This window comes from Gallinula chloropus (assembly GCF_964237585.1).
Source record: "Gallinula chloropus genome assembly, chromosome: 1".
Taxonomy (NCBI): Eukaryota; Metazoa; Chordata; class Aves; order Gruiformes; family Rallidae; genus Gallinula; species Gallinula chloropus.
The window spans coordinates 116,162,903-116,186,424 of NC_140085.1; the positions used below are offsets into that span (position 1 = coordinate 116,162,903).

The following is a 23,522-nucleotide window of genomic DNA, read 5'->3' on the forward strand; positions in this document are numbered from 1 at the left end:
CTCATATTTGAAGTTTAAAAAAGATGAAGTTACTGCTTTATATGTTCTTCATAGCTGTCTCAAATTGAGCAGTCCAGAACAGTCAGCTGTTTGATTTACAAGAAGCTATTCTATTTCCAAGAAATATTACAACATCCTCAAGAATAAAGGTCTTCATTGTGTAATCACACACTATTCACTCAGGCTTTTCAGTTTTTGCCTGCCACATCATTCCCCATAATTTGGGTTTATCTTTTTTTGCCAGCCTATACAGAACTTTCTACCTTATTTTAAAGGAAAAAAAACAAATCCTGACTTTTAAATCAGTGCTTTCTGTAGCTTACCAGATCCCCGTGTTTCAATATTGCAGAAGTATAAAAACAAGCACAGTTCTTAACAGAAATACAGCTGAAAAGTTAAACCTGCACAACTTCCCCATTATCAAACACAAAGCTACTACTGCCAGATAACAAAAAGCAGCAGAATAAAAATTAAACATTTTCCTTACCTGTAATGCATTTGTAAGCCTCACCAAACAATTTACCACCACATAGGAAATAAGGTTTATTGAAGTGAACACTGAATTTGTCCTGCAGGGTATCTCAAACAACTGAAGTATAAGCAGAAGCCTTACCTCATCAGAAGACAGAAGGCAAATAGGTGTTAACGTAGGAATCTCATGGAATTCACAGCTCAGGCCAAGTGATACCAGGATCTCTTTCAGAACTTCGTATCTCTTTGTATTGCTTATCTTGAGCAAATTAAAATCCTCTTCAGTTTGGACATCCATAGAATTGATATCCAGTTCCAAGTGTGCCTGGCAGGATATGTAAAGGGAATAAAAAAATATTTTGTTGATATTTCACTTTTTTAGCATGGCAGAGAGAGATAAGCACAACATTTCTAAAAGCAGCTTTGTCCTGACTGCAGTTGCTGAATTATCCAGCATTACTAGTGCTATTTTAAAGTTTCTCATGCCTTCTTCATATCTACACAAGTAGGGCTTTATTACCCTAATAAACTAGGCAATATCTACATATTTAGTTTCCAATTCAGGGACCTCAGTTGCCACTAAACTAAAATTCTCCAGAAACCTACACAAAATATCCCTTCTTAATAAATTGGTCTTTTCCTGAAGGAGTTGCTCAAGCTTTTATTTACTAATTCAAACTACTTCTGCTTTCCAGGCCTACTAGCAACCTAGAACTAACATCAATATTGGGCATTATCTGCTTTGTGTTAAGAAGAAAAATTAAAATGGGAAGAACTTTATCAGAAGTTATACAATATACATCGAACTCAAGCTGATCAAGCCCTTACTGTGTCACATGAATTAAATTGCTATCAGCACGGGTGCAGAAATGCTTCCAGTAAGAGAAACAAGAACCCCAGAACACTACCTTGTAGGGAATCACTTCTCAAGGCTGAGCCAGTTGAAAATTTCAGAAATGAAATGCACAAGGGGGAAAAAACCCTTCAAGACTTCCTTTTTGGTTTGTTTTTCAGTGAGTTTGTCTTTGGTGGATTTTTTTTTTATAAAAGTGTCCCAGGACATTTAGAAGCCTTTGTACCCTAGCTATATGTATATTCATTTAATAATATCACAAGCTACTACCTTTGTTCTCTAATTTTGCCCTTAATGATGTTCTTCATCTTTGACATATGATCTACTTCACTAAAGTTTGGGTAAATGGGAGGAGGTGAACAGAAATGGGAGGAGGTGAACAGAAGAGTATAGGAAATAAGGAAAAACTAAACCTGTGACAGAATATCTAATGCCTGATGTCACTGACAGTCCCCAGAAAACAATGAGGATTTTCAAATCCAGACTGGAAGTAACCTAAAATTATCAAGTGACACACTAATCCTTTTAATCTGATTTTTGAAGCTACTCTGTAATGCCCTCTTTCTAGGGAAAACCTCCGCAGTATTAAGTTTTACTACAGCAGAGGGGTCAATTTAAACAGTACAGCAAAGGAGGTTTTACCACGGAACTTACAGAAACTGTTAGCAACAATATCTAATCAGTTTTCTAGTACAAGAAGAGCCATGGGTGGCAAAGCTTCCTACATAGAGCTATAAACATGCTAACATGTCTGCAAAAAGCTTGCAGATTTTCTCAAACTGACAAAAGACAAAAGTGCTTACAAGAAACTAGATTAATATTTCTGAATTACAGAAGCACATACACTACCTGATACACGAGCAGTTAAAACTTGAATGCTCTGGGCTCCTGAGAATGTTCTCCTGTTACTAAAATACCGATAAAATCAGCTCCTAGAATACTTCATAAAGTTCAACTATGTCTCCGTTACATCCTCATCTACTTAAATAAATCTTGTTCTGCTTTTCACAAGGCGCTGCTAGAAAGCAAAGACAATAAGGAAAGGGATGTAAGTGAACAGCCCTGCTAACCAGGAAGTGCTCACCTCTGCTTCTTCTACTGAGGCTCACTCGAAACATGCAAGTTGCTTTCAGACTCACTTTAGAAGTCTTACTACAAAGTGGCTAAAAACTCTCTACATTTAATAGCACAGGCTATACACCCAGGTTGACATATACTTCTGAGGCATAGACTTACTTTGTAAAACTTAATGGTACCTCTTATCAGCCTTTATCACACAACACTTCAGCCAGCTATCTGTGAATACTTAATTACTCAGTGACCAACATTTACCTTGAACACAGGCATGGAAGCTTCCTCACCTGTTATCCAGGAAGACAGAGTAACAATAACAGATGACAAACACAAACTTGTCTGTTTATTAACTTTTGAGGGGGGAGTGGGGTTTTTTTTTGGGAGGGAGGTTGGGGGTGGTTGTGTTTGTTGTTTTCAAACAGACATTACAATACTGTAACACTGGAGATGTACCTATTTGCTAGGGTATTACTAAGTGCAATGAATAAGATTGTCTCATTCTCAACTCCCCTGCTCATGTTCCCCAGGCACTCTGAGCTATTTGTTTGATGCAGAACGTTAAATATTTAAAAGCTTAAGACTGCAGGTAGACTTGGGAAGCAGAAAAGCAAGTTTCCAGAAAGCTAGATGCTTGCCCATCCCCTCATCCCACAAGCAAAGAGGAGCACATATTACTGACTAAAACCATGTCAAGGTTTAAAAAACAAAACACAAGTTTTAGAACTTGAAATTTGACAATAAATAGAAAAAAGCATTCCAGTTGAATAAAGGATTTTAAAGTGACAGAACATTATCAACCTAACATGCACCTAGAAATCAGCCTTAATCAAAAGGCTGCTAAACAAACAGAAATGGTTCACTCCAACCATAACCCCAAGATACAAGCAGAATATAACTAGCAAAAACCAGGATACTAGCAAGAAAACCAATGATGCACTCAGACAAACCTTATTGTTTAGGTACTTGCCCAAGCAAGAATTGTATAGTTTTTCTAGGTAATGCATGCGACAGGTAAGAGAGGCTGAGACACTCTCATTCCCTAGTCAGATACTAGGAATTGCTGGCTACCTTTACCTTAAACCCTTAAACAGAGTTGTCTTTCAAGTGTCTTGAAAGGCTGGTTTTACACCCTCTCCTGACTCTCTGCTTCATCACAGCTTGCATATTTATAAGTATGTTTCTCTTTATCTTGCCAGAATAAGCTTTCATTCTAAGTACACCAACAGTTTAGCTCTTCCTATCCCTACCTCCCAAAATCTACAAAACAGAGTTCTACTACTGCATAACTTCAAGAGCAGAGATATTGCTTCCTTCCTCCTGAAAGATGCTGGCTTATCATGCAAATCTGCTCTCTTCTCTGCCACACAGTGTGGTACCTCCCCTTGATGAGCATCCCCAAGAGCACGCAACAGGACAAGTGAACTTCAAGCATACCACAGTGTCATGTAGCCATAAGCAAATCAATGCTCCTTCACACACAGTACCTGACAAAGAACAGCTTCTCCTCCACTGTCTCCATAAGTCACACGAACAATAACTGCATCTTTGTCAGCATTATTTAATCGACTCAAAACTTTCACTTTGCTGGTGTCTTCCTTCATCACCTCAAAAATAAAGCCACTGAGCAAAAGATTTAACTTCACTTTAGTGCTGTCCAATTCAGAGACCACTAATTCATGAACAGTTTTCTTCAGTTTGCTTTTTCTCTTTACTTGTATGCCATCGAACGTGAAAGATGAAGAAAGCCCTAGAATCTTTCCACCTTTTGATAAAAACTTGATAAATTGTTTGTGGTTGTCCTCAGAAATAGGCTCCTCTGTGGCAATGATCAACAGCACTGAATTATCAATCCATGGATCTTTCAGAACTTGTTCCTTACGCAGCTGGTAGATGGTGTAGCTGTCTACACCAACGCATTCCTGAAGGATTGATTTTACCTGCTCAAATCTCACTTTTGCACCTTCAGAGCCAAGATAAACCAACACATTAGGGGACTTTCCAGCAAAGTTCAGTCTCTTCACTCCTCCTGCTAGAGGGTCATCGTTCTTCTCTTCCACTTTGCTATTGCAGTCGTCAGAAAGTTCTGCAATGTCTTCTGCAGAGGCAAGTCTGATTGACTCAATTGTACTGTTTTCAAGTTGCAGGCACTCATGACAGGTGGAAAGATGCAAGTGGTGATGTTGTCTAGCACCTGTCTCTTTGTCAGACAGACTGCTGGACTCATCTTCATGCTCACTTTCTTCCTCTAGCTTGGATTCCTCTTCTTTGCCTTGTCCTGAAGGCTCAGCTACTCCTAACCCTGATTTAACCGTAGCATCAGCAGTTGATTCATCCATTTGTGTACTGCTTACACTCTGCAACTCTTTTGGAGTTGATTCCTGTAAATGGACAGCTGGAAGAGTTAAATAAGGGGTTATAAAAATGGTTATTAACAGAGCTATAATGAATAACAGTACCAAAAGGAGATTTAGATTGAAATTCAATACAATTCGTCTATGATAGCAAGAATTTCACTTGCTTGACACACCAAATCCTACCCCCACTAAGAACATAATAAATTTGCACTCATAGCACAAGTCTATTACTCTACTGACTTGTTTCAGGAATGTCTGACAGAGCACAGCACCCAATATTTGCAGGACACATTTAAACAAATTGAGAGTTTCTGTGAGTGCAAAAATACTTGCTCAAACCTAAAACATGACCACTACTGAGCACAATGTGAATGTGTTTGTAACAGAATACTCTATGGGTGGGAAGGTGAAGACATTCTCATAAATGCATCAGCTTGTTATTTTGCCTGACTTCCCTAGCAAAGGAAGAAACAAAGTGTGGTAAGTACCTTTGAAAAAATACTGGTGTCCTAAGGAGGGCAGGGTGGGAAGCTGCTTGCTACTATTTTGAAATAAATTAAAGTTATAATATTGTGTTGATGGAAACATTGCACAAAACCCATAAAAATATAGAACTGTCTTCTGTCTGCAGAACAGAAGACAAAGCCACCCATAGCAAGACCTGGGAGTTAAGACTCCAAAGGAAAACTAGCAAATTGGAAGAATTGTTCAACATTCCCCTTTCTCCCACCAAAAAGGTTAGAAATGCAAAGATAAAAATTCTGGCAAACACAAGTGAGAACAGAAGGGCAAGGTCAGTGTTAAACTTGCAGAGCAACCCAAATAAGAAAGAGGGGAGAAAAAAATTACTCCTTGTAAGCTAATTCTTTCAGCTGCTGAGCTGTGAAAGTGTTTCATATTGAAGCCTGCAAAATTTTACTGAATCCTTGTCCACTCTCAAAGCCAAATAAGTTTACTGTACTTTTGTTTGTGATGTCTCAAAGAAACTCTGTGAGAAAAATGTATTAACAAAATAGTCAGCTGGCACACAATACACCAGGCCCAAGTTCAATGACTTTCTTCACTTCAGAACACTTGCATTCCCTTGAAACTTTATCCCCTTTGCCTAGTTCGGAGCAGAATTCTGAAGCAAGATATTCACATCGCAGGAACATTTCCCAGCTACCAGCCCCCATGCCTCTATCAGCCTGTTCTCCTTGCACAGCTCTAATGTGCACACAGTACGGGAAACAAGATGAGCCAGGAAGCATTCTGAAAAGTAAATGACTGAGGCACTCAGCTTCCATCCTCCCCTTGCATGAATATTTTTGTAGAACACCACCACAGGGCAGTTTCACCTCAGAGACATTTGTGAGCATATTCCTACCCTCTTGCACCCTTCTGAGCTGTTCTTTATTTCATCATTTCCTTACTTCTGCAAATACACAATGATCTACATAAGGCTAAACTAATCAAGCAAAGAAAAAAATCCACAATTAAACACAAGAAAGAACCCAAATTGACACACACATCCCCCCCACACACACTTTCTTTTCTTTCTGTGGGTGCTGGGGGGGTAGGGAAGAAGAGGTTTTTTGTTGCCCTAACTAATATTTAATGTTCTACCTGACCTATTTTTATCAACACAGCTAAGCAGGACAAAATTAGACTGTTACTGAACAAAAGAAAAACCAACAAGGTGCAGCTGTACACCGGCTGAGAGCTCACAACTATGCAATACCTTACAGACTACCTACTACAGCACTTCAGAACAGTGCTGGAAAAAGAAGTTCAGATCTCACACAGCTAAGGAAAGTGAAGCTTGGACTTCCCACAACTCAGACAAAAAAGCTATATAAGAAGGGTGGTACAAGTGCAACAAGTTAATTCCTCTCCTCTCTGTGGAGTTCACCACTAACTCCCACCCCACGTTATCTGAAACTATTAAATTAACAGGGACACAATAGGTCACAGTTTTGATATCATTAAAATCACCCCCTAAAGAAATACATCTCCACCAAAAATTCAAAATGCAATTGGCAATGCGACCACTCTCTTTCCCCCGGTTCCCTCTGCCTGTCTAGAAATCATCTGTGAGCTTTTCTCTTGGTGATCTAAAGGACTAAAATGCTCAGGCTACAGCAACTGTTCTCAACCTGTGTTTAGGTTTAAACACACTTTCATTTCGAAGCTGAAGAGAAGAGAACATTTGCTAAAATCTTCTGTATTTTTCTTCTCCAAATAAGTTTAATCTAACTTCCAGAAATAACATTTTCTAATTCCACCTTTGTGATGTTTAAACATTCATGCATCTGCAAAAGATTAAAGAACATATTGGATACTTGGGAGATCTCATCATAGAGGTTCACTATTCACAGTAGATCATGGGGTACTGAAGATGAGTTTATTCCAAACATTTTTGGATCCATTTTTCTATTGCATTTGTAAGATGCTCTGTAAAGTGAAGTCACAAAAAAGTAGTCTAGCTTTCCAAGGATCTCTGTAACTGACATGATTCACTATAAAATATGGTAGCGCTAAAGTAATCAACTGCCTAGAATGACAAAAAAGAAGTCATTGTGCCAAAACAAAAGCACGGGTTTTTATAAAGGTATAAAAACCTACATGCACAGTCCTAAAGTAACCATGAAACAAGAAGAAATTGTGAAGATACTTACAAACAATCTTGTGTGGCACCATTCCATTATCCATTTGAAGCCTGTCTTCCATGAATGCTATGCCAAGGTTACTGAAGTTATCTACACTTGCTTCAGCAATTAACTTATAAGGCTCACCAGGTTTATAGGCCAACAGTGAACAACAGTCTGACCACTTCACAATCTAGAATGAAGCATATATGCTTATTTCAGTTTGAAAATGTTACAGAAAAGTATCAAAATACCAACAGTGTTATGAGTCTGCAAGATGAATTGCAAATAAAAACTGCCCTTCCTTCTCAAAGCATTCTGCTATTAGAAGTCTGTAAAACAGTATGTGCAGCCATAGGAGGACAGTATCAAACCAAAATGGCACAACTGGCAAACCCAAGAACTGGAAGCAATTTTGAGCAAAGTACTCCAAAATAGTGTGATTACTAAGACCACAGAATAACAAAATGGCAGAATCACTCTTAAGACTTGTTTCTGTGATGCCAGATATGTTTAAAACTACTACATTTAATGGTATTGTGAAATAACACATGCCAACTAGAGAAGGCTTTCAGTTGACAGTTCCTTTCACACAAAGCACATCTTTCATGACTACAAAGGTCAGCACATGAGACTGACCACAACCAGAAGAACCTACTGAGGAAGGGGCATGTAGCCAGCCATACCCACTACAAGATTCAGTCCCAAGAGAAGCAAAGTAACATTCACACTAAGTGCTGAAAGTAAACTGGGAGTACAAATACATCTTTGCTGAAGATCAAGGCTTCAACAGCTTCAAGTAACACAGAAAACAGCAGGAGAGCATTACCACATTCTGCAAGTACAGTTCTATGTGTATTTATTTCCAAGATGTGGCTTTCAGCTTCTGACTGTATATTTTTATTAAAGCCTTGGAGCTCACTTTTGTGCTTTTAATCAGCATTTCTTTTTCAAATGCATCAGAGTACAAAATAAAGAGCCAGCGCTTCATGATAAATAATTATACTATTGTTTTCTGGGTCCACATCAGTTTCAGAAGAAACCAGTCACAGATCACAAAAAACCCTACAAAGAATGGCTTTTCTGTCTAGACATCATCATAGGTCACAAGAACCTTTTTACAGCCCCTGCCTATGTTGACAGCTGGCTGCCAGAGGTAGAAGAATTACAAGTACTTCACAATAAACAACATGTACACAGAAGAACAAGCAAACAAAATAAAACAGGAGTCCTTTTCCTCTTTAGGTTTGGTCTTCTGCTTAGAGTATTGCTTTTGAGCTTCACCAATCAAATTACTTATTAGTGTACTCAAAGAATGCAAACATTTTCTATTCTAAAGAAAATGCAAACAAACCCAACAAGATTAAAGAACTCCACTAAACAATAAACCCCAGAAGAACAAACTAGAGCTTCAACTCTGATTTTTTTGTAAAACTCTCAAAAAAAGTAAAGTCTTCCTTAACCTTCTGAGTTAGCCCATCACTCCACAGGTACAATCAGACAGGTATCTTATCTATCTTATCTCCTATAAGTAGGGTGCACCTGGATAGATTCCAGGCAATAAAAACATTTACAAGCCTATGCACCACAAGGAAGTGTGGCAGTGGAAGCAGGGTCAGAAGACTTGAACAGAAAAGTTTTCAGAGCTCTCAACAACCACTCAGTGTCTCCAGCTTCACAAAGATGATTTTGCCTGATGTAGCACTTCACCTGGACATCATTCTTCTAGCAGCCAAAGACCAAGTTGGTCAGAAAGCATGCTCTGTTCCAGAATTGGCAGGCCTACACAGAGGGTGAAACTACTAAAAAAATTTAATTGTAGGCACAAATCTGGAATTGTGCCCATTGCAAATCTGTCCTCTGTTCCTGCACTCAAGTTAGGTAAGACTATTTACCAACCACTCTGATCCCACTGTTCATTCCAACAGAGGACTCCAAGATCATTTCCCAGAACAAGTGGCCTGGAAAACATACATTCCTCTTCAGGGAAACAGACAGGCTGCAAGCACCTGTGCATGTGACAGGTTTCCTTTAACTCCAAAAAAGGAGCTTGAAACATCATGCCAAAAAGCCAGGAAGACAGATGGACATTTAGGGCACTAAGCAGGGGCCAGTCAGGAAGACACCTTATGGACTGCTCCCAGACTGTGTGTCCAGCTTGAAGCACAGCCTGTTTAATGGGAGGGGGGCTCTGTTGATTTCATGGTACCCGGTGACAAGGCCAGAGGTTTTATTATTGCCTACCCAGGGATATCCTGGCACATCTGTCTTGCCATTTCTCCTCTTTCCCATAGGCAATGGGGTCCGTTCTACCCTCTTCACTACAGATAGCATGCAGCACACACAACTGACTGCCTCAGGAAGGAACTATGACAAACTGCACTGCTTAAAAGCTTTTTCTTCCCTGCAAGGTAAGCTTCTTTTACTCTGGGTTACAATCTCTCTCACCATCCAGACCTGCACCCAAGCTGCCTAAGCAGCAAGCATTCCTCATGCAAGGAAATAGTGTGGGGGACAGAGACATTATCTCAAGTTTATAATAGCTTTTGATAGGGCCTGGATACTTTTTGATGCATAATTTGTTTAGAGATGCTATACATTCAGTAATTCAAATTTTAGAACACCATTTTTTTAATCCACACCTTCAGACTTCCAGTGCAGTAGTTGAGAAAACACTAGATTTCTAGGTACAAATTTACATCAAACTTCTGTAAATATGCTTGCCATAAGGATTTCAGTACTAGTTTAATTTTGTATCTTTGGATGCCTCAGTAACATTTTGTAAGTATTACGCATTAAAAGAAACACAATTTACAAAAACAAATTTCAATTCCAATCAAGAAGTACTGCTATTCCCCTGCTGCATTTTATGGAAAAGCAGAGATGAAAAGCTTGGGTTTGGCCTTACTTCTGCAGTCTGAAAACATTATCCAAACTTGCAATACTTGTACTTATAAATCAGATAAGTCTCTCTTGGAAGCTTCCTTTTATTTCAATTACAGCTTTTCACAACAACATAGTTAGAGGCTGGAAGAGCCTTATAGAAATCCTAACACACACTTGCTCTGTATAAACTTACAAAGGTATTTGTTTTAGCCAGGCTCAGAGACAGGATACTGAGCTAAATGGTTTTCTGATCTGCCTTCGCATGACAGCTTTCAGGCACTTCTTTTTCCCTCTTATTCAGCATATCTAACTACATTACTTATTGTCTTGGTTTAGCCCTGGCTGGAGGCCAGATGCCCACCAAATTCAGTCTATTATTCCCCTTCTTAGTTGGACAGGGGAGAAATTATATATTAAGAGGCTCAGGAGTCAAAATAAGGACAGGGAGAGATCACTCTGGCATCAATGTTGGCAAAACAGACTCAACACAAAGTGAAGAAGAGAAAAACTACTCTACTTTATTACACTACAACTACAAAGAACAGTGAAGAAACCGGAGTTGAGTGTACAACCAGATCTTAAAACACTTCTAACCCCCCACCGTTCCCTTCTTAGCAGACTTCAGTCAGGATTATGCTCCCTTCTTCCCCCCTGTTTGCAGTACAGGGGGGGGCAGGGACTGGGGAAGATGAGGTTCTCGGTAGCACCTTCCCCCCACCCCTCCATCCTAAGCAGACTTCCCTTTAGCCATGGTCTTGCTCCCTTCTTCCCCCTGCTCGCAAAATGCAGCTGCCTCCGGGTTGTTTTCTCCTGTATGTGATTCTCAGAGGTGCTTCACTGTATCTCAGGCCGCGACTTTGGCCTTGAATTGCTCGTTGTTTATAGTTTAGGCTGGCAGGAAACTAACTGCTGCTTAAAAAACCTGTCTCAGCAGCACAGCCTCACAAAACTGCAACACTTACTCGAAGTCACAATAGAACTCTGTAGTTCCTATCCACAGCCAGAGAAGCATGCTACTAAAAGTCTTAATAGAATGCCTGTGGGTCCATCCAGACCATACAGTAGAACTAGAGTATTAACAGTTATTCTTTTCAATTAAGAGATCACTTTTCTATTCCAAGTAATAATATTAACCCTAAAAAAAAAATCTCTGCCATTGATTTTTTTCTTTCTAGTGTTTTTGGTTTATACCTACCAATTGACCTGTGCTACTTTCTATGCAAGAAACACAGAGAACTACTTACCTCTTTTGAAGAGCCAGGTACTTTCTCCAAATTACCTGTCTGAGCTGAAATGCTTTCTGTCACAAAAGCTATACGTTCTGTTTTAAGTAACTTATCAGGATAAATAAATGGAGAAATGAGAAGCAGACTCCACCTGTTTAAGTCATCAAGGAACTGAAAGAGATGGGAAAGAACAGTAAGTCTGTATACCAAGCATTTGATTTAATAGTTATTTTATTATGCCCAGCCTAAATTCAAATCTAAAACCCTTCAGCCTCCACCATTCCACAGTCCCTGTAAGAAATAAAAAGGTAGAAGTCTGAACCATTAAGCAGAAACACATCAGAAGTAAAACTAAAAGTGACAACTAAGCATTTAAGCCAATTCAAGAGTGCACAATTAAGTGGGTCACAAGACCACTATGCAGTTGGCACTGACTGTTGTGGGCCGTTTGCCACTGGCAACACCCCTCATTCAACCAGATCCTCCTCTCCTATTCCAGCCACGGTTCACCCTGCCTCTTCTTCCCTTCCCTCTTGTGCCCTGACTACATAAACCCATGGCCTGGCTGTCTCAATGGCTCAAACACACTGCCTGCTACTTGGCAGGGACTGAGAAAGCAGCCACAGCACACAGCCTGCCTGGTCAGTCACTGCACCCCCACTGACTGGACAGTAGTCCCAGCAGAATTCATTCTGGCTGGGTAACAACCTCTCGGGAAACACGCAGTCCCACTGCTATGGCACATACACTCTCTCTGCATCCATCTGCCAAAAAGACCAACCAACCTGCAAGTCACCAGTGACACAAGAACTCTATATACTACACAGGTATCATTTTTTAGTACCAACTTACAAAGTTTCAGGACTTTCTCTGTAAAGCCAGTTACAATTATGACAGTTGCATTTTGTGGATGTGTATAACCTCAGGACAAATTCTTTAAAAACCTTTTTAAAATTTGAAATAAGTGGGTATATCTTTCTTTAATATATCAAGTCCTTGTGCATTTGCAGCAACATTACTCAGTCAGTATATAAGTAAGTTTATAGTGAAAGAATTAACTCTTTCAAAATACATCTGTCCGTAAGGTAGCTTATCCACTTAACAGACCACTGTACAGAAATACCCTTCATTAAATTATAAAAATGATTCCAACTCTCTTCCTCATAAATGAGCAAATAAAGCTCAATAGCTGGAATGAGTAGACCAGAGAACAGTTCGAAGAACCTCAAAGGCTCTCCATATATAATCTGATCCCACACCATATTACACCAACTTTTATATATACTGTATCGAACTTAATTTTCAATAGAAACAGATACTTTGCTACTACAATACTAGAACAACATGCTTTTCACACCTTCAGTAATTTTATGAGGAAACAAAAGAGAACTCCCCTACAGCACTACTCCACAGATGACATGAAATCACACAATGCTGTCTATGGGGATAATGGGGATCGACTGCCCATCAAACTGGCTTTGCTACACAGATGCTACAAGAGTAAACACCGCTACTTTCCACAGGAAAGTGCACTGAACTCATGAAGCTCTATAATTACATTGTATGCCTAAGATAATAAAGATATCACACAAGAAAGCCTTTAAAGGTTACGATTTATGACTTTCTGGTATCTTATCTTAAGGAAGTCACTGATCACATTTCAGAGGCAGTTATACCTACTCAGAAAGCAAGGTAGTTCGGCTAGCTTCCTAGAAGCCAAAAAAAATTGCAAAGTTAACCTTTTTCTCTCCAGTGTTCATAGACTATGTGGAAAGCTCTCCAGTGATGCTGCCTTTATCGTTAATGCAGCCGTATCAGAGCCCTTCTATCAAGTGGTAAGTTTCAATACATACATTACTCAAAATATATTTGTTTTGTAAATAACACTGACTTTACATCAAACTGCAGGCTAAACTACAATTCCCTAGAGGGCTTCCCAACTTCCAATAAACACAAATAAACTGACAGACTTATAAAGCCTGTCTGCATGTATAACATTGCAGACAGAAAAAAATGTGTTTACTGTGCAAGGACCAAGGAGAAGCTATTTCAGAAATGAGCACAAGTGGAACGAAGAACAGCACAAATTGGTGGAAATATGATTTACAAAACAATAACCCAGGCCAATTGAGGCCTAGCTCCTCTAAACACATGGGTGGTGATTTGGGTTTGTTTTTAAGAGCTTCACTGAAATGTGAACCAAGTATTTACCTTTCCTGTGGCAGATTCTGAGGTTGTCACCATAGCTTTTAAGTATGAAATTATCTGCTCATTAGATAGCAAAAAGATGGCTTTTGAACATCTCCATTAGCACTTGTAGTTTTCGTTGCACTGAAAACATCTTCTTCACACTTCACTCACCAAAAGCTTCTCTGCTTCTCAAAGAAGCAGCACTTAGCCGGCTACACGCTTCAGAAACGTGCTCCAGCTTTCAGTTACCCATTGAAGTAAAACGCGTAAAAACTGAGAGGATTCCCACACAGATATGAACATCAGCAAAAAGGAGATAAAGACGATTCTTATCCACACGAATTGTGGTATATACTGACAAATAGAGCATTCATTTACATCACACAGATGACTCGGGGGCAGGGGAGGCACATGCCAGAGCAGCTCCACTTCGAACTCTGGAAGTCAGGAGTTCACTTTCGGTTTTACTTCTTGAGATAGCAAGCGAAAATCGATCGGGCACGGTATTTTCCCATTGCCACAGCCTCTCCCCACCCTCCTCTCTCTCTGTTCGTTTGCAATAAATAAAAAAAAAGGCGATTTTAAGACTTAATTTTTTTTTCCATGCCGTGTTCCTCCAGCATCCGGCACCAGGAGACGATGCGCCCGCTTCTCCATACCGGAAAGCTCAACTCCCGTCTCCATGACGGATTCTGCCGCGTCTCCAGTCTCTGACACAAACCCCAAGCGCACGGATCCACCTTCAGCCTGAAGCCCCGTGTGGGCTCAGAGCGCGCTGCTGACACGGAAACGCTACCGAGCGGCCCCAGCCCGGCACGCCTGTTGCCACAGCCGCACTCACAACGCCGCGCCTCACACACACGCAGCGAAACCCGCTCCTCAGCCCAGAGCGGCGGCTACAGCTGCACCAGGGCTGTGCTACCAAAGCAGCTCCCTATGCCTTTCCCCCGAGGAGGAGGAGGGCTGCCACAGGCCTGAGAGGCTACGCGAGCTATTTCCCCAATCCCCAGCGCTGACAAGCTCCCTGCCGCACCGACAGGGAAAGCGCAGCCCCCCCCCAAGCCCCGCAACGGCCGCTCCCATTTCCCGCCGGGCTCCGCCGCCTCAGCCGCTACCGCCGGGGGAAGCGCCACGCAAGCCCGGTCCCCCGCTCCCCCACGGCCGCGGGAGGCGTGCCCAGGCGCCGAGGTGGGAAGGGAAGAGGCGGCCGCGCAGTTCCGCCGGGGCCCGGCGGGGAAAGAGGCTCGCCGTTGCCACGGTGACACAGAAGGGCTCTGGTCCCGCCGGGCGTGAGCGCCTCCCGGGCCTCCAGCCCCACGGCTCGGGGGGGGTACCTGCGCTTCGTCCGTGAAGAAGACTTTGTTCCCTATCCTGAGGCAGACGCGCTCCTCGGGCGACAAGAGCCCGCGCGGCTGCCGAGCCGGAGCCTCCGAGGGGCCGTCGCAGCAGCAGAAGGTGAAGGAGCAGCTGGAGCGGTGCAGCCGGCATACGGTGCGACGGATGAGGGCGGCCGAGCGAGGCCCCCAGCGTGCCCATAAATAGAGGTAGCACAACGTGATCAGCATGGCGCGCTGGGCGCCCCGCCCCGCCCCGCCCCGCCGGCAGCCCCGCCTCCCAGCGGCAGGCAACCGCCGAACGGCCGAGGAGGGAAACCCCCGCCCCGCCCTCGCCAAAGAGAAAGGAGCCAGCCGGTTGAGCCAGCCGGGAGGCCATTCTGATTGGCTGGCGGCCTCGCGCGCTGGGCGCCCCGCCCCTCTCAACTCCCGCCGCGGCCCGCTGAGGCAGCTGGCTCCGCCCTCGGCCGGACAGGGCCTGGCGGGGCGGGCGCGAAGGGCCGGCTGGTGCTGCGGGAAATAAAACCCCTGCTTTGAAACAACGCGTAAAGATAACAAACTGTTACAAAGGGCCCGCCTGGGGAGTTGTCTTCTGGCGCCGCTTAGCTGTCCCCAGGCTCTGACGTGAGGAGAAGCAGCGTGTGTCCTCCCACCCACCCCCCAGGCCCTGCAGCTTGGTTCCCTGGGGAGTCCTGCAGCTTCTCAAGAGAAGGGGGACCTCATTGCACATAAATAGGAGGGGAATCAGCTTTTTAAAAGGGTAGATAATGGCAGGACAAGGGGGAATGGATTAAAACTAAAGGAAGGAAGGTTTAGATTAGATATTAAGGGGAAGTTTTTTACAGAGAGAGTGGTGAGGTGCTGGAACAGGCTGCCCAGAGAAGTGGTGGGTGCCCCATCCCTGGAGGTGTTCAAGGCCAGGTTGGATGGGGCCCTGGGCAGCCTTGTGTAGATCCAGGCCTGGAGGTTGGTGGCCCTGCCTGTGGCAGGGAGGTTGGAACTCTATGATTCTTGGGCTCCCTTCCAACCCAGACCATTCTATGATTCTGTGATTCTGCTCTCCAAAGCCAGTGCTGCCCTGAGGGACAACATTTTTTGATGAATGCAGCAGTTCCATGTTGTGATCAAGGGGTGTGGGACCTGCCCTTCAGTGCTGCATGTCACACACAATGCCATCTCCATGTGGATGCAGTGCAGAGAACTGAATTCGCTTTTCCACCATAGAGACAGGTTTGCTGTCCCATCAGCTGCATTTGACCTTGCCACTAGGCAAGAAACGTATTTTGCCAACCACATCCTGGGCTCCCTCAAAAACAGTGTGAGCAGTAGGTCAAGGGAGGCAATTCTGCCCCTCCGCTCTCGTGAAACCCCACCTAGAGTGCTGCTTCCAGCTCTGAAGACCCCAATGTAAGAAGGACATGGAACTATTGGAGTGTGTCCAGAAGAGGGCCACAAAGATGATGCTGTAGCACCTCTCCTATGAAGAAAGGCAGAGAGAGTTCGTCTTGTTCAGCCCCAAGAAGCAAAGGCTCTCGGGAGACTTTACTGCAGCCTTCTAGCACCTAAAGTAGGGCTGCTGGAGAGGGACTGTTTACAAGTGCATATAGCAACAGCACAAGGGACAGTGGCTTTAAGTTGAAGGAGGGTGGATTCAGACTAGCTATTAGAAAAAAATTCTTTGCTGTGAAGATGATGATGCACTGGCACAGGCTGCCCAGAGAAGCTGTGGCTGCCCCCTCCCTGGCAGTGTTCAAGGCCAGGTTGGATGGGGCTCTGGACAACCTGGTCTGGTGCAGGGTGTCCCTGCCCACAGTAGGGGTTTTGAGCTAGAAGATCTTTGAGGTCCCACCATACCCAAACTGTTCTGTGATTCTATGATTCTATGAAAAATATATACCTAGTAAGCAAAATGGTGAGACCCAAACAATTCATTGCTTGTTTCTGTGCAGCAATGGGGAAGGATCTCATCTTCCTCAGAAACAGCCTCACCCACCACTTGACCTTATTTAAGGGTCCTTAGTACCCTGGAGGAGGAGTATTCCCTCCATCACAGGACAAGATGAAGACACTGGTCACCAGGTCCCATACCTGTTCCAGCATAGCCACCAGAGGGCAAAGCAGGCACAAACAGACACATTCCATTTCAGCAGATTCGTGTGTTTCACCAAACAGGAAAGATGAAGTCAGGTCTCAGCAGGGCTGGTCATCGAAGCTGGAGTGAAGAACAGCCTGTCTGAGAATAAAACTGAAGGATTAACATGTGCCATGTGTGCTGCAAACCCCACTTGCCACTACAGCAGATGCAACAGAGGTAGCAATTACTCCTCTAGTACATCCATGGAAGAAAGTTATTAAGTAATTTCTCTATTCAATATGGGAGGGAGCACAACATTGAGCTCTGTGAAGAAACCTCTTGTATCAGTCTGTTCCTAGCAGACATTGAGTGTGTGCATGGGAAAAAAAGGCAAGAGGAAAAATGCATGAAGGCTAGAAGAAAGCAGCTGACATCAACACTAAAATTGCAGCTGACTGATGCATGACAATCGTTTCCTGAGCAGGGCATGAAGCCACGTTCTTTTTTATTATTTTGAACTCAGGGCCTTGTACACGCTTGGAAATTGACTAAAATAGGTATTCTAAGAGAGCAATTTCCTAAATAAGAACTCCAGTAACAACACATTACCACAGTAGATAAACAAGGGACAAATTGGCCCTGCACATGGAGAGGGTATCGATATGGAAAAAGAGCAAGCCACTACCAGTACTATGACAGACACTTCCTTAAAGCTGCACTCCCAGCAGCAGCTTATCCAACGTGGTTAGATGGTTTCCAGAACACATGGCAGAAACAGGTGACAAATTCAGTTGGACAGTCAAATAAGGTAAATAATTCTCCTTATCCATCTCAAGCTTAAGAAATACCAGCCTCTTGTTGCAGCTGTGTCCTGTGCATATTCTACACAGAGAGGAAGTCTCTGCTGGCTGTAACTTGGCCTTATACACTGTTCCTTTGTGTGACTTCATCTTATGCAGGAAGTCAAAATACTTACCCAGACACATCAAATGAAAGAAAACAAGCAAAGTATGCAACCTCCAAAGAAGGCTCTCAGCTTTGGAATTCACTTTCTCTATGAAGTTCAACAGTGCATACATTGCTGACCTTCAGAGCACACCATGAAACACAACTGTTTATATAACCTTTGCATGATCAGCAACATGCTTTGCTTAATCCTGTTGTGGCATCAAATGCAGTCAACTATTTTATGATCCTTTTTGCTTTTAAGGTTCCCTTTCCCTGGAAATGCTTTTATGAGTACATGAGAAAACTGGATCAAAACTTCATGATGCAAGGGAATCTAAACCAGAACGATATAAAGGCAGAACCAGTCACAATTTAAACACAAGTTTCTGTGTGTTTTGGCACACTGTCAATTAAAATCTTTTGAAGCCATAAAGTTGCTGTAGGTTTTCTATTGTAGTGTAGCACAGACTTAGACAGGACAAGCTCTGATTAAAAGATTAAGAGTTTTAGATCGGGAAACATTCTCTTTTTTATTATCACAAAGCCAAGGCCTTGCATGCACCAGGAAATTTACTAAAACAAGTATTTTAAAATAACTATGTCAATCAGTTCCTCCTTAAAGGAGGGTGGAAGGAAACCTTGGAAAGAAATAGTGAATAATATTAACCCCCAGGCTTCCCAGAACACTTGGGATTTTGTCATAGAGAAAAGATTACAGAAAGACGGGAAACTGCTTTTGAAGGCATCAGGGCCCATCAACACTGGTCACCTTCTGAAAGCTCAGGAACAGGCGATTCCAAAACAACAGAAATCAAGCAGGTGGGGCAAGAGGCTGGCTTGGCTGAACAGAGACCTTCTAGAGCTTACGTGGGAAAAGAAAGTGTGAAAAGCGGAAGCAGGGTCAGGCAATGTGGGAGGATTACAGGGAGGCAGTTTGCCTTTATAGGGAGAAAATTTGTGTGGCCAGAGCTCACTTAGAGCTGAGGCTGACCAATACTGTGGCAGACAAAAAAAAAGGGGGTTTTCAAATACATTAACAGCAAGAGAAGGACCGGAGGGAACATTGGTCCATTACTCAATGAGAAAGGTCACCTTACTAACAGGGACATAGACGAAGCAGAGATGTTTAACACCTCCTTTACCTCTGTCTTCAACACAGTCAAAGGGCTCTGGGACTCCAGTTGCCTCAAGTTGGAGGACCATGACTGTGGTAATGATAAATTCATAGTGAACCCTGAACTTGTGGGTGATTTGCTGGTCCACCTGGATCCATGTAGGCCCATGGGCCCCGATGGGATTCATCCCAGGGTACTCAGGGAGCTGGCTGATGACATTGTGAGACCTCTCTCAATCATTTTTCAGCAGTCTTGGGAATCTGGCAAGGTCCCAGTTGACTGAAAGCTGGTAAACATTGTCCCAAGAAGGGTAAGAAGGAAGACCCTGGTAATTACAGATCTGTCAGTCTCACCTCAGTGCCTGGTAAAATTATGGAGAAAATCATACTGGGAGTTACTGAAAAACACCTAAAGGACAACACAGTCATTGATCACAGCCAACACGGGTTCAGAAGAGGAAGGTCCTGGCTATCCAATCTGATTTCCTTTTACAACAAGGTTGTCCAGCTGGTTGACCAAGGGAAACCAGTTGACGTTATTTTTGAGATTTCAGTAAGGCTTTCGATGACAAAATGCCCAGCACACAACTAGACAAAGCCATAATGCATTGGGTGGGCAGTTGGCTGAAGGGTTGGGCCCAGAGGGTGACAGTAAATGGGGTTACGTCTGGCTGGCAGCCAGTCACTAGTAGAAGTCCCCACGGTTCAGTTTTAGGTGTAGTGATTTTTAATGTTTTCATAAATGACCTGGACAAAGGATGAGAGGCTGTCTTAAGTAAATTTGCAGATGACACCAAACTAGCAGGAGCTGTTGACTCCACTGAGGGTGGAGAAGCCTTGCAGAGAGACCTGGGCAGATTAAAGAGCTGGGCAGTCACCAACAGCATGAAGTTTAACAAGGGCAAGTGCTGAGTTCTCTACCTGGGAAGGGGCAACCCTGGCTGCACACACAGACTGTGGGATCAGACACTAGAGGCCAGTCATGCTGAGAGGGATTTGGGGGATCATGGTCGACAGCAAGTTAAACATGAGCCAGCAGTGTGCCCAGGCAGCCAAGAGAGCCAACTGTGTCCTGGGGTGCATCAAGCATGGCATGGCCAGCCGGCCCAGGGAGGTGATTGTCCCACTCTACACTGTGCTGGTGCAGCCTCACCTTGAGCACTGTGTGCAGTTTTGGGTGCCACAGTACAAGAGGGACAAAAAGATACTGGAGAGTTTCCAGAGAAGGGCAATGAGGATGGTGAAGGGTCTGGAGGGGAAGACTTACAAGGAGAGGCTGAAGTCCCTTGGTTTATTCAGCCTGGAGAAGAGGAGGCTGAGGGGAGACCTCATCACAGCCAAAGGTTTCCAGAGGAGGAGGAGCAAAGGGGCAGGCGCTGATCTCCTCTCTTTGGTGACCAGCAACAGAACCCGAGGGAAAGGCATGAAGCTGTGACAGGGGAGGTTTAGGCTGGACATTAGGAAGAGGTTCTTTACTTAGAGGGTGGTCAGGCAGTGGAACTTTGACCCAGGGAAGTGGTCACAGCACTGAGCTTGACTGAATTCAAGAGGCATCTGGACAATGCGCTCAGTCCAATGCTCTGACTTGGCTGGCCCTGTGTGGAGCCAGGAGTTGGACTCAATGATCCTTATGGGTCCCTTCCAAATCAGGATGTTCTATGATTCTATGTTGCAAGATACTGAACACACACCCAGGAACACAAAACTGTATAAAAAGAATTTGAAAAACCCTGAAGACAGTGAATAGGCTAAATTTTTAATTTCTGCCTGCAAGCTTGGAAAACCTTCCTCCCCACCCCACCAGCAGTGGGAGGGAAAGGCCAGCCTCAGACTAGCCTGAGCTCTTCAGACAGGCCATGTGGGATGGCTCCCAAAGGTGGCCACTCAGAAGAGGGAGCCAACTCTACCATGTAACCTCAGCATAGATGAATGCCTCTTTTTGACTTTAAAGGAATGAGACTGGCCTTGCTGTGCTTTGTGAATGACTCAGTTCTCTCCTCCCTCTGTTCTGTAAAAGCTCTTCTAACAATTTCTCTGAGGAGCTTTGCATGCTATTAGTGGCTACAAATGCCAGTGTCATGTTGTTAAATACCAGATATTACTCAAAACCATAAAAGTTGTAGAGCTATCCTGTTTCCTTGACTATTCCAATTTATATTGAATACTCTTTATTCTTGCAAATGCATGAGTGCTTTCATGAGAAAAACGAGTAAAACAGGTTTTCTACAGAGATAAAAACCTCTTCCAATTAGCACAAAATAATTATCTTCTGGCTCATCTCCATAAGAATCAAATATGTAAAAGTGATTCTTAGGTAGCAGCAGAAGTCTGAAAAACTCCCCTAGCTTCTGAGAAAAAAGGATGAGCAGCTGTAGCAGAGCCGGTGCTTTCCGGTTCACCAAATACAGCACCTCGTATTAAAATTAAGTGTATTGCAAAATGTAATATAGTTCCTAAAATTAGACAGCTGTGACTGGCCTAACTGCTACCTGGTTTGTTTGGGGCTTTCTTTGGAGGGGTTGTGTTGTTTTTCAAAAAAACCCAGAAATCACACACTATTACAGCTGCTTATATTTTACTGGAATAAACCATTTTTGACAGATCTACAACCTGATTTTAGCTAATGATTGCTATGACAGTGCCAGTTAAAGGTTGTGTGCTTCGATTAATTACTACAATAATGTAATACTAACTTGCATTTTTTCTACATCTTACATGCAACAATATTAGATTGCATTGTAGCTTCCTTAATGAAATCATATTTTCAACAATTTTGTAATAAATTTGGTCTTGCATGGCTTTATCAACAGATTCAATTGAGGGTAACATTGCATCTTCCGGAGAGCTCTATGTTTGTAACTTAGGCTTCTGCCCTGCACTAATATCCATGTTGGCAGATTCTATCCAGTGGTATGAATCAGTTATCCTCACATACGGATCTGATTGCAAGATCAGGACCATAGACATCAGTTGTGAGATGCACACTTCCTTTTCAACTATCAAGTTAAATTAGGTCTAAATAAAACTAATCTGATGAAATTATATGTGTGCATCTAAGACTGTAATTCAGTAAGATATTTGATTACAATTTAGGTTACTTAAGTATGCTTTTTTTCCTCAGGACCTATGCTGCTGTGTAATATATATTTTCTTATTTTAATATTATTCACCATGTTCTTCATTCTAATAATTGTACTGATTTTGATACATTCATGTTTAAAACAATTGAGACTGTGCATATATTTTCTTCTTTGAGATAAAATATTGTTTACTTAGTTACAACTTTACAAATGTCGCACTGTATTTAAACACAGGAGGGAGTAGATTTAGGCTCCAAGTCCTTTATAGTCAGTGTTTCCTGGAGCAGCATTTAATGGCTTTCACCTTTGAGTTTAAAATACGTCTCTGTCACATCAATAAGGGGTGTTTTAAAGAGCAGGAAAAAATTATGTAAGAATTGGACCTTAACAAATCAAATCCCAGATCCTGTTACTGAAATCTACTTCAAAAAGATAATAACCTGTGTTACAATAATATTTTTACCAATCTTAGGAGTGCCAAGTAACTAACACAACCATACAGCCCGCATCAGCCTGACTTTCAAGTTTGACTGAACCTCCTCCCTTTTGGAAGAAATACATTTAAATCTAAGCAAAATCAGTAGAATGCACAAACCCCTACACTTGTAAAGGTATTTAAATATATACATATATGATGTTTTCTAACAGAATAATTTCAAGGGGAAAGGATGTCTCCAAGGGAATATATCCAGTGGTCTTTATCTGCAAGCCCAGCCCCTTCTTGCTGACTGGACCCATTCTACCTCCAGCTGGATCATGACTTGGAGAAGAGCCACGAGGCTGACCTCAGAAGGATGTGACTCCCACTGAGAATTTTCAGTGTCCTCTCAAACTGACTGTTTTGATGGTTTTTTTCAACTAAGTCAGCTAGGAGGGAGCTAATTCATACTAAATAATCAATGGATGTTCCATGTTCAGTAAACAAAACTATTCTTTTCTCTCTGGGAAGAAATTTTGTGGTAAAAAACAATTATATTTGGGAGCTGAATCTGTTCCCTTTGATGTCAATATGTAAACAGCACCGGTGGAAAGAAAATTCAGCTTTAGGTTCTTACAATCTTCTTACATCTCTGCAGTAGTTGGGAAATAAAGGGAACAAAGTGAACTGTAGCAATGAACCACAACAATGAAAATCAGATAATGTCAGCCATCAGGTAATAAATTGTTCTTGTACAATGTAGCAGGCTATGAGTAATGTGCGCTAGGGGTGACAGCAGGGGGAAGAGAGCTTGGAAGAGCTCTGTTTATATTCAGTCTTTGTAGGCCTAAAGCATATATTGCATACTTTGAA

The 23,522-nt window shown here is 42.6% G+C and overlaps 1 protein-coding gene across 1 annotated transcript in view; it reads right to left on the minus strand.

The window, feature by feature from the left end:
• The window catches only part of HLCS (holocarboxylase synthetase), a gene marked incomplete at its 5' end in the record, with an annotated part of 119,614 nt that extends 104,368 nt beyond the window's left edge, over nucleotides 1-15,246 (minus strand). Inside the window, 5 exons of the mRNA XM_084265037.1 lie at nucleotides 614-796; nucleotides 3,883-4,790; nucleotides 7,410-7,572; nucleotides 11,510-11,662; nucleotides 15,016-15,246. Of these exons, the coding sequence (XP_084121163.1) occupies nucleotides 614-796; nucleotides 3,883-4,790; nucleotides 7,410-7,572; nucleotides 11,510-11,662; nucleotides 15,016-15,246 (1,638 nt within the window). The remainder of the gene's footprint in view (nucleotides 1-613; nucleotides 797-3,882; nucleotides 4,791-7,409; nucleotides 7,573-11,509; nucleotides 11,663-15,015) is intronic.
• Nucleotides 15,247-23,522: the final 8,276 nt, after the last annotated feature.